Source organism: Mesitornis unicolor, unplaced genomic scaffold (genome assembly GCF_000695765.1).
Source record: "Mesitornis unicolor isolate BGI_N332 unplaced genomic scaffold, ASM69576v1 scaffold3499, whole genome shotgun sequence".
Lineage (NCBI taxonomy): Eukaryota > Metazoa > Chordata > Aves > Mesitornithiformes > Mesitornithidae > Mesitornis > Mesitornis unicolor.
Genome location: NW_010205047.1, coordinates 38,151 through 51,673, shown reverse-complemented (window position 1 = coordinate 51,673; position 13,523 = coordinate 38,151). Strand labels below are relative to the sequence as shown.

At 37.6% G+C, this 13,523-nt stretch overlaps 1 protein-coding gene across 1 annotated transcript in view; it reads left to right on the top strand.

Annotated features, from left to right (window-relative positions):
- AQR (aquarius intron-binding spliceosomal factor) overlaps positions 1-13,523 on the top strand; it is a gene marked incomplete at its 5' end in the record, with an annotated part of 52,216 nt that overhangs the window by 27,655 nt on the left and 11,038 nt on the right. The window contains 9 exons of the mRNA XM_010191239.1: positions 1,412-1,653; positions 3,363-3,506; positions 3,996-4,065; positions 4,897-5,007; positions 6,542-6,651; positions 9,124-9,259; positions 10,886-11,095; positions 11,558-11,695; positions 12,570-12,641. Coding sequence (XP_010189541.1) covers positions 1,412-1,653; positions 3,363-3,506; positions 3,996-4,065; positions 4,897-5,007; positions 6,542-6,651; positions 9,124-9,259; positions 10,886-11,095; positions 11,558-11,695; positions 12,570-12,641 — 1,233 coding nt within the window. The remainder of the gene's footprint in view (positions 1-1,411; positions 1,654-3,362; positions 3,507-3,995; positions 4,066-4,896; positions 5,008-6,541; positions 6,652-9,123; positions 9,260-10,885; positions 11,096-11,557; positions 11,696-12,569; positions 12,642-13,523) is intronic.

Sequence of the window (13,523 nt, the reverse complement as noted above, 5' to 3'; positions counted from 1 at the left end):
CAGGAATGGTGGCTGTGTTACTTTGATTCTTTGAATGATACAACACAAGCAGGAAAAGGGCAGAGAATACCCTTTGGAGCTGGATATGTAAACGTAGACTATCAGTATAAAACTCCATACTTTGGTGTTTTGGCTGACTAGTCTTCACAGGATCGCCATTTGAAAAGCCTGTGTTATATCCTGATGTGGAGTTCTTCAGCAGTATGTTTGCCATCTGTCTGTGTCCATGTTTGATTTTGTGGTAAGTTGGAGGATCTGGAAATCAGTGCAGGTTTCGTATCCTGTGTTTCGTCTGCTGAAGAGCAGATGCATGATGTTCTACTACCAAGTTTCAAGTAAGGTGATTGTTGAAGACTTGCCACTGAAGTAGCCCTTTAACAGGAAATCTAAAGTTCAACTACCTCTTAGTGAAAATGCACATCCTCTGTGCAGGTCCAGGGTCTGGAGCATTGGTGTTTTCATGGGAGGGGTAAGGGAGACAAAATACTGACATGACCACAGATAAGCAGAGAATTAATTTGAGGGTGAAGAGTAAGCTTTTGAATGAAAACTAGCTGGTTGCAGGGATGAGATTTATACAGGTGAAGGAGAAACCTTAAGCTGCATAAGGGTGTTATTGAATTTACACTTCCAGTAAGAACTGGATCTAGGTTTTAGGGTAGCTGAGGCTACCTTTTGTGCTGGTCAAACCACAGTAATTGTTTTAAAATGCCTTATGTCTGTAGTATTCAAAAAGCCTGACATAAAGCTTACCATTTGCTGCTTCCAGAAATTGATAGCTCAATCAGTATCCACAAAGCTGGAATTTTTAGAATAAGTTGGGGACACTGTGGACTCATCAGTGGTCTTGTTGGATTAGTTAATTTAAGTGGGTAAAGGAACGGTTGAGAAGCAAGGAAGTTCACTCCAAGATTGTGCATAGAAAGCCAGTGTGTGCCAGGACTATAACCGTGCAGAAGTTTTAATGTATTTTTGTTATAAACAGCATAACTTTATGAAATTCCTGGAGAAGAACTTTAAGCAGAAATATGTGTAGTTGTTGATAAAATATGAGTTGTTTGCTTGCTGTAAAACCAGGACAGTAAGCTAGGGCCATAGTAGACACTTTATTTTGTTAATGGATTATTTTGAACTATGCCTGTTTGTTTTTTTTCCCAAGTGTTCTGGAATGGAAACCTTACTGACAATTGTAGTCCTCTTTCCTATTAGTAAAGAGCTGGTATAGTTTAAGAATTGTATGGTATGACACTTGTGTTTTGTTGCATATATACACTGTATGTATATTGACTCAATCTAACCAAATACTTGTCAATTAAAGACTGTTACGTGCCAGCATCTTAGAATGGACTTGATTTTCATGGTAAAAAGTCAGTATCTACAGTCATATTTTTCCTTTTTGTCTAATTTGCAGGCTGTTCTTGAGACTATTAGGAATTTGATGAACACAGACTGTGTGGTTCCTGACTGGCTACATGACATCATTCTCGGTTATGGAGACCCAAGTAGTGCACACTACTCAAAAATGCCAAATCAGATTCCAACTCTGGATTTTAATGACACTTTCCTGTCCATTGATCACTTAAAAACTAGCTTTCCTGGATACAATATTAAAGTGACTGTTGATGATCCAGTTCTGCAAATACCCCCCTTCAGGTGATCTCAACATTTCGGGTACTCCTGGTCTGGTGTTCTTGCTGGAGTGTGTTGTCAGGTGGAGTTGAGTTTAGTGATTAAAGGGAGGTACCCTTTCTTTTCAGAAAAGATGTTAATATGAAGATTTAGATAGCTGTGTAACAGAGGTAACTGTACCACAGTTAGGCTCAGAAACAGTTTCTGCTCTATTCTGTACGGAAATGCATCAGAGCATTGCTTATAGATCTGCCTATTGGATCTATGCAGAAAGCAACAGTATGAGATAGAATCAAGACACATGGGATTCACTTCTGCATTGCGGTATCTAGCCTCCTTAAGTTCAGCCTAAAGATTTTTAATTACATAGTTGCCTTATGTGTCGAATCAAAGCAAGCTAAGAACAGCAATTTTAACATCAGTTAAAAATCTGAGCTTTTGGAAACACCATTTAATCTAAGTGAAGAATTAAGTCGGAAATCCTATGTTGCTTATTTTAGTTTAGAGGTGGTTTCTGAAACAGGATGCCTACCTTTGTGACTGCTAAATGGTTTGTTTCAGTGTTGCTCTTTGGTGTTTTTAGACTTGGCAGTTCTGTCTCTCTTGGTGAACCACCTTAGTCTTTGACAGCTGACTTTCACAGTGCTGTGTTGGAGAAGTTGGTTCTTCAGTCCAGCTGAAGAAATTACATCTTTTTTTCCCTTACAATTTAATCAGAATTGAAATATGTTTCCATTTAAAAGAAACAGATTTGACTGTGGAGGGAAAATATGGCTTTCCCCCACACCACTCAGCTCCTGTCATGGCTGAATTGAATCTTGAAAAGCAGAGAGGTAATCTTCCATGCCTTTTTTGGAAACAGTGCATGTAGAATAGGTGTCAAGAAGGCACTAGCACTATATAATGATACAAAAATGGTCTGAAGGTTTCAAGACAACATACCACACACAGTTTCCCTCAATGAACTAGTGTTCATTTTCAGTTCATAGATTAAAATACAGATATTATGCTTTACAAAGAGCTGTTGCTCTTCCTGCTGCGGCTTTTGTCCTGTAAAGTCTTAGAGATTATTGCTGCGAAGGATGTTTGCATTGTTTTCTCAAGATAATTGGATAGCCATTGGAATTAATTCACTCTGATTTGTTTCTGAATTAGAGAAGCTTGCTATATGATATGATAGAGAACTATAAAAATGGGAGGATAAAAGGCTTCAAGTGTTGGAAAAGTTATAACATTGACATATCTTATATAAAAAAATAAAAATAAAAATAAAAATAAAAATGTGCGTCAGTTCTAGAACAAAATCAGGTTATTACTGCTGAATAGGCAGTGCTGCTGGCTTTCTATTATAACTTTATTCCTGTCCCTTATGTTTTCATTTATGAACTGTTTGCCTTCAGTGTTTTTTCCAACTGGCTCTCGGCAGCGCCTCTGACTTTTTGAGCTATGTAAAGAGCACTTTTGACATACTTTTTGTCAAATAGGCTTTCTTAAAATCAGCTTCATCAATTTAGCTGTCATTCCTTTTCCTTTTCCTCATTAATACTTTGTGTGTAAGTGTGCATGTGTGTGTATATACATATAAAATACATATAAAATACTGCAACTGTTGTTTCCCTGGTTTGTGAAAGTTTGTCTTAATGGTGACAAAGCAATCTTTCTGTATAGACTTCTAAGACAGCCTGGTATCTTAGTGGAAGTGTTGAAGTGTAGTCTTGAATTTTGTGTTGCAGGATAACTTTTCCAATAAAGGGAGGCAAAGGAAAGAAAAGAAAAGAAGATGGGAATGAAGAAAAACCTGAAGAAACTAAAACGCTGATTGTAGAGCCTCATGTCATTCCAAACAGGGGACCGTATCCATATAATCAACCAAAACGGTAATAAATGGATGAGAACCTAGTTACAAATGGTAACACATGCATAGCAACTCGTTTTCAGAAATACTTTAGTATTGTTGGTTATAAATGAAATGTCATTTTGATCTTATTACACTGTTGTTTTATATTTAAATAAAACTATTCTCTCTCTGTTAAAAATTTCCCTTGAAGAACAATGAGAAATACTGTCCTTAAGTATTGTGTCAGATTCTCAGCAAATAATAAGTAAAGACAGAAAATGTTTAGATGGGATAATTTTGTTGTCATGTGGACAATGTGATGTACTGTCATGCTTAGAAACTGCAGTGTTGTCATGTCTATAAAGAAGACAGTTGCAATGATGGTTTAACTTGTACAGAAGGTAGCAAGCACGCAGTTCTGGAGCGATACGTAGCCAATTAATTTAAATCAAACTTGTTAAAATGATTGCTGTTATCAAAACTGTTGGCAAAATCTATCAATTCTCTGATGTTGTTTGCTTTGTTACAGCAATACAATTCAATTTACCCATACTCAGATCGAAGCTATACGTGCTGGAATGCAGCCTGGGCTAACTATGGTAAGAATATTTTTAAGGATTTCCTACTCTTACTTATTTGATTCTGGCTTTAGGTACATTCAGTGAAACACTAGTTGTACCCATTCCTGTGGACTTGTTGAGGTCACTGCTATTAATAGTTTCAAAATATGAAAAATTAACATTCAAAGCTTTAACATTCTCTCGTCTTCACAAAATCATACAGAAACACGTTTGATCTCTGTATAATTGTATTCTGTGTTTCAGTGGCTGAGGACTTTCCACAACAACTGAATTTAGTTTTTCAGTGGTTGGACTGATGGTTTTAGACTAGAACTTTTGCCATGTCTGTCATTTTTGGCTGTCTTAAATTACTTGCTTCATTCTTAGTTTGATCTGTCTCCATTAAATGAAATGAAAGTCACAGAATTGTCTTCAGGGAGCTTTTTTCTCTGAGGAGATCTGTTTTCATGGGTTGCAAAACAGAACAGTACTTCATATGCTGGATTGCCATACTCCTCTTAAGCAGGAATCTGCCTAACTAATCTGAATTAGTCTTTCATGATATATTGTATTTGTTCTTGAAGTTCAAAAAAGCCAGCAAGTAATTTGGGGATTACTGTATACTTAAGCAGGAATCTGCCTTAGCATTGGACTAAATCTTTCATGGTGTACGTACGTGTTCTTGAAATTCACAGACGACAGCAAGCAATTGTACAGGAAACAGCAGATTTTGTTGTTGTTGTTAATGCATGATGTCAGTGGCTTGTGAGGTTGTTCTGGTTTTTTCCCGTCTGGCTATGTTTTTGTATTGTGCAATATTCTGATACATTGTATGTTGATTTTTGTTTGGATTTTTTGTTTGTTTTTTAGGTAGTGGGTCCACCTGGTACTGGAAAAACTGATGTAGCAGTCCAGATAATATCCAATCTTTATCATAATTTCCCAGAACAACGAACTCTTATAGTTACCCACTCTAATCAGGTAAAGTGTCAGTTATGTGTGAATTTTTCCTGAAATTAAAATCAAGAACAGCAGATACTGAGATCAGTAGATTGGAGATTGCAGTTGCCTCTGATAACTTGGGTTGGCTTGTGTGCAGTTTTGCCAGTTTCATAATGTGAAATTAATTTTTTGAATTTCAGGTTTGTAGTTCTGAGCTACTTATCGGAAGTTTTCAATATATTGAACTGGTTGAGGGTAAAAATTATGAAGCATTTTGAAAAAGTGTCTGTGCAGTTCTTGCAGTTGCACCTTCACTGCTTGCCTGCCAGGGTTTTGCTGACGAGCTTTCTCGGATACTGATTGCTCTGTGCTTCACGCTTCTACAGAAAGGCTTGCCATAAGAGAGAGAGGCTAGCTGCAAATTCTCAAGCATATATAAGATAAGAATAATAATGATAAATATCTTAAAGATTCTTACTCTAAATCTGTATCTGGTTTGGAAGGATTTGTTTGGAAAGCAGGGTCATCTCTTTCCTGATCTCCCCAATTAGCCAATCCTATCTCGGTTATAAGCTATTTTAACTAAATATACTACTTCAGAAACATTTAATCTTTTTCCGTCAAAGCAAGATCAGGCACTTAGGCAGTTAATCAAAGAATGGTGGATGAGGCTTCATTTTGGTGAAGGGTTACAACCTGGAATAAGGTAGGCCAGTCTGCAACGTTTTGCGGGAGAGTAACAGGTAGTGAAGGTGAGGGAAGGGGTTGAGAGCATGTTTGCTGTGGAGAAAAGAGAAGAAATAATTTGAGGCAGGTAGGATACTCTTCTTACCAGAAAATACTTTTTTATGAGAACATGAACTTGAAATTGTACTTCAGGAAACGAGCTGTATCCCAACAGGGTTCGTTCCATATGCCTTGGCACTGTACTTCAACATGTTTGCATGACTTCCAGCTGACTTGAGCAAGCTTCACTTGTACTTCGTGTTTATTCTTAGTTTCATAACTTGATGATGCAGTGCTTACAAACTTAATCCTTTGAAATACACTGAATTGAACAGTCAATGTTAAGCCGTTAGAGAATTGAAGAGTTTGTACAGGAGACATAGCACACCTTGAAGTTTAGTTCATCAAAGTTTATTTATTCACGTGGAATAGAGTCACTGACCGCCAGTCGGTACCAGATCACACTCTTCCAATGTACAGTAAAAGTGGTTTAAAGTCAGCTAACAAAGTCAATGTTTGCAAAATGTGTTTCTTGACAGTTTTATAAACTGGTAGCTTTATCAGCTAAATTAACTGGGTGACAGAATCAAATTTAAAAATTGTTCTAAAATTGTAAACTCAAATTTAATATAGTATGCAAATACAACGGTTTTTTAGCAGGCTAATTTCCCTGTTGTCGAGATTAAGAGCTCTAGTTTCAGTATTAATTTCAGATTTGCTTTGGCTTTCATTTATACCAAAACAGGCATAATTTCCTAGCTGGCTTACCATAATTCTTAAGTTTTCCCATGCAAGTGCCTCTGAACTTCTGAAAACTACCTTTTCTCCTGTTCTTGTCAATCTTCAGGCCTTGAACCAACTGTTTGAAAAAATCATGGCTCTAGACATTGATGAGCGCCACCTCCTGCGTCTGGGTCATGGAGAAGAGGAATTAGAGACAGAAAAAGATTTCAGCAGGTGAGAAAGAGGTGCTAATGATAAACTTGCTTGCATAAACATTATAGCAAGAGCTATGTGTTGAATCCATTCTACCTCTGTTGTAAATGAGCAAGGAGCTGTGCTTGACAGGTTTTGTCTTTCTCATATTCTTGAATGCCAGTAGCACAGGGTGCACTTCAGTCAATATGGGGTTAAGTAATTTTGGTTCTTACTCAGCAGAGAAACTGTGTTCTCTTGAGGGTCCAGAGGCAGAATCAGGCAGTTATTTGTTCACAAACTCAACTGCTTGAATAAAAGCAGTTTGTTATGTTCTGAGCTCATATGCATTTTATAGAATTGATCTCTTTTGTGAGACATAGTTGAATAATAAAGGTGTGGTTTTTCAGTTATGATTTTTTAATGCAAATATAATACCACTTCAATATTGCATTAATAAATATAACCATGAAAACAGATTTTATGCATTAGTACTTCAGAATATTGCTTAATTCCGAAATTGCCTTCTAAATTGGTAAATAGCACACTTTGAAGAATACATACATAAGGAAAACTATCAAGTCTGTATCAGTACAAAGACTGAAGAACCTGTTCTTGGAAATATTTGTATGCTTGTTAAGTGTAAGTCCAGTTGACGTCAGTAGGATTAAATGCATTCATAAATGTAAACAGTGGTATAAGGTTCATGCACTGGAAATAACCGTCCAGTACTGGATTATTATAGCAATACTTTGCCTCTGAGAGATGTAGTAAAAATTATATATAGTCACTAGAAGCTACCCACACATGCATAGTTGAGTTTCATTTAGCAAAATACCTTGTGATTATTTTTTTTTTTAATTTGAATGCTTTGACATAGTCAAATCATTCCAGAAATTTGATAGCCAAAATCTTAGTGAAATGATGCCATGGCAGATACTTACGTAGTAGTATCCGTAGTTTGGTATATTCCTTGAACAGTAATGCTCATCATTAAAAGGATTTTTTTCAGACACTCTGCATCGTCCGTTTTCATTCTTTTTCATGGTCACTCCAGAGCCATGGGACATTACTGCAAGTCCTATGGGTTCTGGCAGTTTGGGAAGGAGGATGGGTAAGGGTTGAGGAATTATTTGAAGGTGGTCTGCACTACTGTGATAAGTTTATTTCCCATATGCCTTTTATTTGGTTTTGGGTTGCTTCTGAGTTAGTGGTTTTTCTGTGTCAGGCTGCTTTAGAGGGCACAATACTGCTTAAGGAATTTCTACTGCTTGCAAGCCTAGCATTCCTTTTTTACTCCTACGGGCACAGCAAAGCAGGACAGGGAGTGTAAGAACATAAGGTGGAGAGGAGCTGATTAAACTGGTACTGTCACTTAAACACAAAGGGAATCACAGCTGAAGAAAATCTTTGTAGCAATGAATGAATACATAAAAGAGGACATATGACTCAAAGTATGAGAAATAAGAGGACATTGGAAGTGTGAGGAAAGAACCACACAACTGCTTGCAGTCACTTGTAATTATAATGGATTAGTTTTGTGGAATAAGAAGAAACTGTTTAATATTCCAAGGATCTTAACTGTTGTAGTTCCCGAGGAACTTGTTTTTTCCAGTTGTGAACGATATCATGTTCAGCTGTCTTAGTAAATTCAAATCACCGACTTTAACTACTCCAACCCTCCTAAATAAGACAATAGAACCCATTGTGAATACCAGGGATTCTGTCCTATTTTTTGTGCAGAAAGCATATTTTATGAGTAGTAATTTTAGAAAATGTGATTCATTGATTTTTATTCTTCTCGTACTACTCCTTGGGGGGCAGGGGGGAGTGCATGGAAAAAGGAAATTGATTTATAAAGGAAAAAAATGGGCTTGAGTTTTGTAAGAGGGAGAGGAATTGAAAGAGTAGGTTACAAACTAGTCAGTCATAAAAGTTATTCAACAGGCAGCTGTGTGAGTACAGGACATCCTGTACTGCAGACTTGTGTGTTAGGGTGGGCTAAGCATTAATGCAAGACGTTTTGTGTGTTGCCAAGGGAAGTCAGCCTTCTTGTACTGAAACTCCAGATAGAGGTTCCATTTATGATGGTCCGTAGACTTGTACAACTTGCTTGTGTTTGTGTAGCATGTAGTGTACCATAGTTCCCAAGAAGTATATTGGAAGTAATGCTTTTCTGCTTCGCAGGTATTTTATGAGAATGGTTTACTAACACTTAGGAAGCTTTTGTTGAAGTGATAGGACGAAAGGAGCTTTTTCTACAGTACTGGCTCATTCATGGCTTTGTAAATTATTAGGGCTCAACTGATAGAAATAGTCAGCATGTAGCAAATTCTTCTCTTTTGGGAACTGGTAGTAGTTGTGGTTGTTTGGGGCTTGTTTGTTTGTTGTTTTTCTTTTTGGAGGGGCGGCGGTGTTATTTTGGTGATTTCTCCTTGTGATACTTAGATTAAAAACAGTTTTTAATTAAAAACATTTAAATTCAAATCATGTTCTTTTTAATCCATTTTGTAGGTATGGAAGAGTTAATTATGTGCTGGCTCGAAGACTTGAACTTCTGCGAGAAGTTGGGCGATTGCAAGAGAGTCTTGGAGTCCCAGGAGATGTTTCTTACACTTGTGAAACAGCTGGCCACTTCTTCTTATACCAAGTAAGGGCTGAAATACTTCTACAGAGATTGTATGACCCCAGTGTGTTATGAAACACTTTGTAAAAGTTGGAGGGAATTTTTCTGAATTGAGTCTGAAAAAGAAGCATTTCTCTGATGTTTCAAAACACAGTAACAGCTAAAGCTATAATTGCAACATTACTTACTGGTATTGCTATTGTTTTAAATCCTGCCTTATGACTTGCCAGTTGGAAGGCTAGCACTGCTGCTGTTCATGACTGCTGGCAAAGATTCGAACTTGAGGTTTCTCCTTCAGATGGGAAAATCTGTGGACTGCTTTACATTTTGGACAAGTATTAGAGCAGCTACTAGATGGTCCTGCTAGAGAGCTTTTATGGTGTTAAATGTCAGTGTGAAATTGGATGCAGAGTGCACAAAACTCCAAAAGTTTTCTGTATGTTGTAAATCCCTCATTTCCCTTCCACGTATTCTTTAGTGACATGGTGTATGTCAGCTATTAGCGTGGCTTAGCACAGACTTGTGGAGTGGTACTTAGGATCAAATGCATACACTGCATGTATTTTTACAGAAGGTACTCTGAGCTAGCTGTAGTGTGGGCCCAAACATTAAATGGTCATTAGGTTTTGTGGAGTAGTAGGAGAGCTGCTATTGAAATTGAGAGCTGAAATTGAACTTATGGTTCAATTTCCTCCCAAAGGAATACAGCTTGATATTTAAACCAAAGTACTGTAAGTGGAGATAATCAAGAGATTTGCCTCTGTGTTGGGTTTACGTGGCAAGGTTTTGGTACTGGGAGGATGCAGGGTTGAACTCTGTGAGAAGAGGCCAAGGCCTGCCCTGTGCTGGACACAGCCAGCTCCAGCAGACCCACTGCTGGCCAAAACTGAACCCATCTGAGACACTCGTGGCAACCCCACACACCAAGGTCAGAAGGAAAAGGAGGAGCAAGAGATGCTTCAGACACTGGAGCAAAGATTCCCTCATCGTTTATGGAGAGGACCATGGTGAAACAGGATGGCCTGTGCACCCCATGGAGGATCCTATGATGGAGCAGGTGGATGTGTCCTGAAGGAGGCTGCAGTCTGTGGAAAGCCCATGCTGGTGCTGGAGAGCCGTGCGAGGAGGACGTGTTAGGAACTTGAATGATAAGCCCTGTTCCTCCTGAACTGCTCTGGGTGAGAAGGAGGTAGAGTAGCTGGGAATGGAAGAATGAAGTTGAGCCTGGGAAGAGATAGGGGCTAGAGAAGAAAGGTGGTTTAGATCTTGTGTTTGTTTCTTGCTATTCTACTCTTTATTTTTAATTGGCAACAAATTGAATCAATTTTCCCCAATTCAAGTATGTTTTGCCTGTGATGGTACTTGTTAAGTGAGCTCCTTGTCTTTATCTCAGCCCATAAGCTTTTTCATTTTTCTCCCTCTGTCCTGTTATATAGGAGAGGGAGTGAGAGAAGCTGGGTGGGAGTCTGGCAGCCAGCCATGTTCAACCCACCACAGCTTCAAAAACATTATCCTGATACAAGGTTAAATGCCTATTTAGACGTGTCTTGCTTTTATGATGTATTTTTTTAATATTACTGCAAGACTACACCTTGCCAATAGACTTTATGACATAAAAAGAAGTCAACATGACACTTTTGTTTGCCATAGGTAATGTCTCGTTGGGAGGAGTATATCAGCAAAGTGAAAGCTAAAGGTGGAAAATTGCCAGATGTTACAGATGTCTCCAGTTTCTTTCCTTTTCACCAGTATTTTGCAAATGCTCCTCAACCCATTTTCAAAGGCAAATCTTACAAAGAAGACATGGAAATTGCTGAAGGATGCTTTAGACATGTTAAGAAAATATTCACTCAACTTGAGGTAAGAAATGTGACTATTAAAGGTAAGTAGTTCTGGCTAATCCTATAAAAAACTTCACACAGTTTCAAAATTCTCCTTTGCCCTATATCATAAAAGGGATCTGTACTTTTAGACAGCTTCATTAGCTTGTGAGTCATTCAGGTGAGAATTTCCACCTCTGAGGAGTATAGGCATGTTGCACAATAGGAACAAGGGTTTGATCTGTTTTATTTGGATATTAGGAGGCAGCCGTTCTGCATATCCTGTTTTCACTGTTTAGGCTTGGTGTGCCTATCACTGCTCCTCTGATCCTCACAGGGTCTTTGTATTGACAGTGAATTGCCTGATCGTTAACAGTAGATCACTTCATTACTTCCTTGCCTAACTCTATTGAGAAGGTGGGCAGGTAGTTGGAGTGAATACATTTTCTAAGCAATAGTTTTTTGTATTTTGACTTCTAAGATTTTCTTTTCTTCTCCATAGGAATTCAGAGCCTTTGAACTTCTCCGCAGTGGCCTGGATCGATCCAAATACCTGTTGGTGAAAGAAGCAAAAATAATTGCCATGACTTGTACCCATGCTGCTCTGAAACGACACGACCTAGTTGAATTAGGTTTCAAAGTAATGATTATACTAGTGCTACTACACTTACTTGTATTTTGGGATTGGGTTGTTCTCCCTCTACCTTCTAGAAACCTTTTTATCTGTCCAAAATCTAGGCAACTAGATTATTTTGTGTTGCATTTCTTACCAGTATGTTTTAAATTGTAATTTCACTGGAGAAAAAAATTTTCTGTAAGTAAAAGATGAGATCACTTTCAAGTTATTCTGTGTACAAAAAGGCTTTAATAGTGTATGTCTATTTTTAAAAAAAGTTAGTTTTCCTATATTAGATTATGAACTGCACTGACATGATTGAGTAATAAAATAAAGACAGACTTGGGGAAAAAACCCATGGCCTTTATAACTTTGTTTACCTAAAAATGAACAATTTGAGGAAAAGTAACTGCAATAGTGTTTTCACTCTGCAGTTTTAACCATAGATATTAGTTTAGTCCAGACTTTTATCTGTCATACACAAAACAAAAGCCCACCACCAATAATTCTTTCAGTATTCTTTTTCTCCAATATTGCACTGTGTTGGATCACAAAAATTCTCCTTTTCTGCTTCAGTGCAAAGATACCAAATTGGTTTGCTCAACTGCATAAAGCTTTCCTCTTGCAGATAGGTTAGTTATATGGGCAGCATGACATGTAGTTTGGTCATGGATTCCTTCTATGTGTAAACCGTTATTGGTACAGATAGATCTGCCATTAATGTAGTAGGATTTCGCCCTCTGACATTGATATTGAATAATACCGATATTTTGCCTATACAGTAAAATCCTGCTATAACTGTCCCACCCATCAAAAACCAAATGAGTCGTTTGGTAGGCTGAATAGCAGCATTAAATTATATTACTTGGTTGATGGACTTCTATTTCTTCTTCCTCAGTATGACAACATCTTAATGGAAGAGTCTGCTCAGATTCTGGAGATAGAAACCTTCATACCTCTCCTGTTGCAGGTTAGACCTGAATTTTAAAACATACTACCAAAAAATGATGCATGAAAGTCTGTGTTCTTGAGCAATATAGAACATTAAAAGGAAAATACCTTGTGCAGAAAGTAACGTAGAACTGATAACTGCCATTTCAGTGGTGAGAACTTTCACATTGTTCTACATCAGTTTGTCCTTGTTTTTTATTATCATAGAGTAAGCAAATAGGTTCTAATGTTGCTTTTATTGACTAAATAGTCATATTAGCAAGCTTTCATTTTGAGAATTAAAAAAAGGGAAGGTATTTATGTAAACTAGATTCTGGCTTTGTTACTTCTTTCTCATTTAATAGTGGTTATTGCTAATTTTAAAATTTGTTAAAATTAGTACTACTTAGGAAATAATTGTTTTGTTTCCCAAGAACACAGGGCTCACATAATTGCTCTGTGTAGTTGGGTGTTTGGCCACTTTCAGTCAAGTTTAACACAGAGAGATACCATGCACCTACAACTTGGAGGAAAACTGGAGCTAAGTAGAGAGGAGACTTTCTAATTGATGTTACAACTCCACAGAAAGAAAAGAAAAGGTTACTGGTTCTACCTCTACTTTTGCACAATAATTATGTACCTTTTTTTCTAGCTAATTAGTAAATGTTTAACTTGGAATCAACTGCAGCTTGTACTGTGTTTTGCAAACCAGCAGTTGGTAGATAAAGGAATGCAGATGTGATACAGTTGAGTGGAAGTCTTGGGGCTGGACGGGTACTGCTAACGGAAGGAAAGAAAGAAACTGAAGCTAATGTGGCACAGGAGATATTTAAAGCACAGTCTAGGAAACCAGGTAGCACTAGCTCTGTAAACATAAGGGATTGTTGCAGTGGAGGGCCAACACTGCTACTTTAAGTTGTGT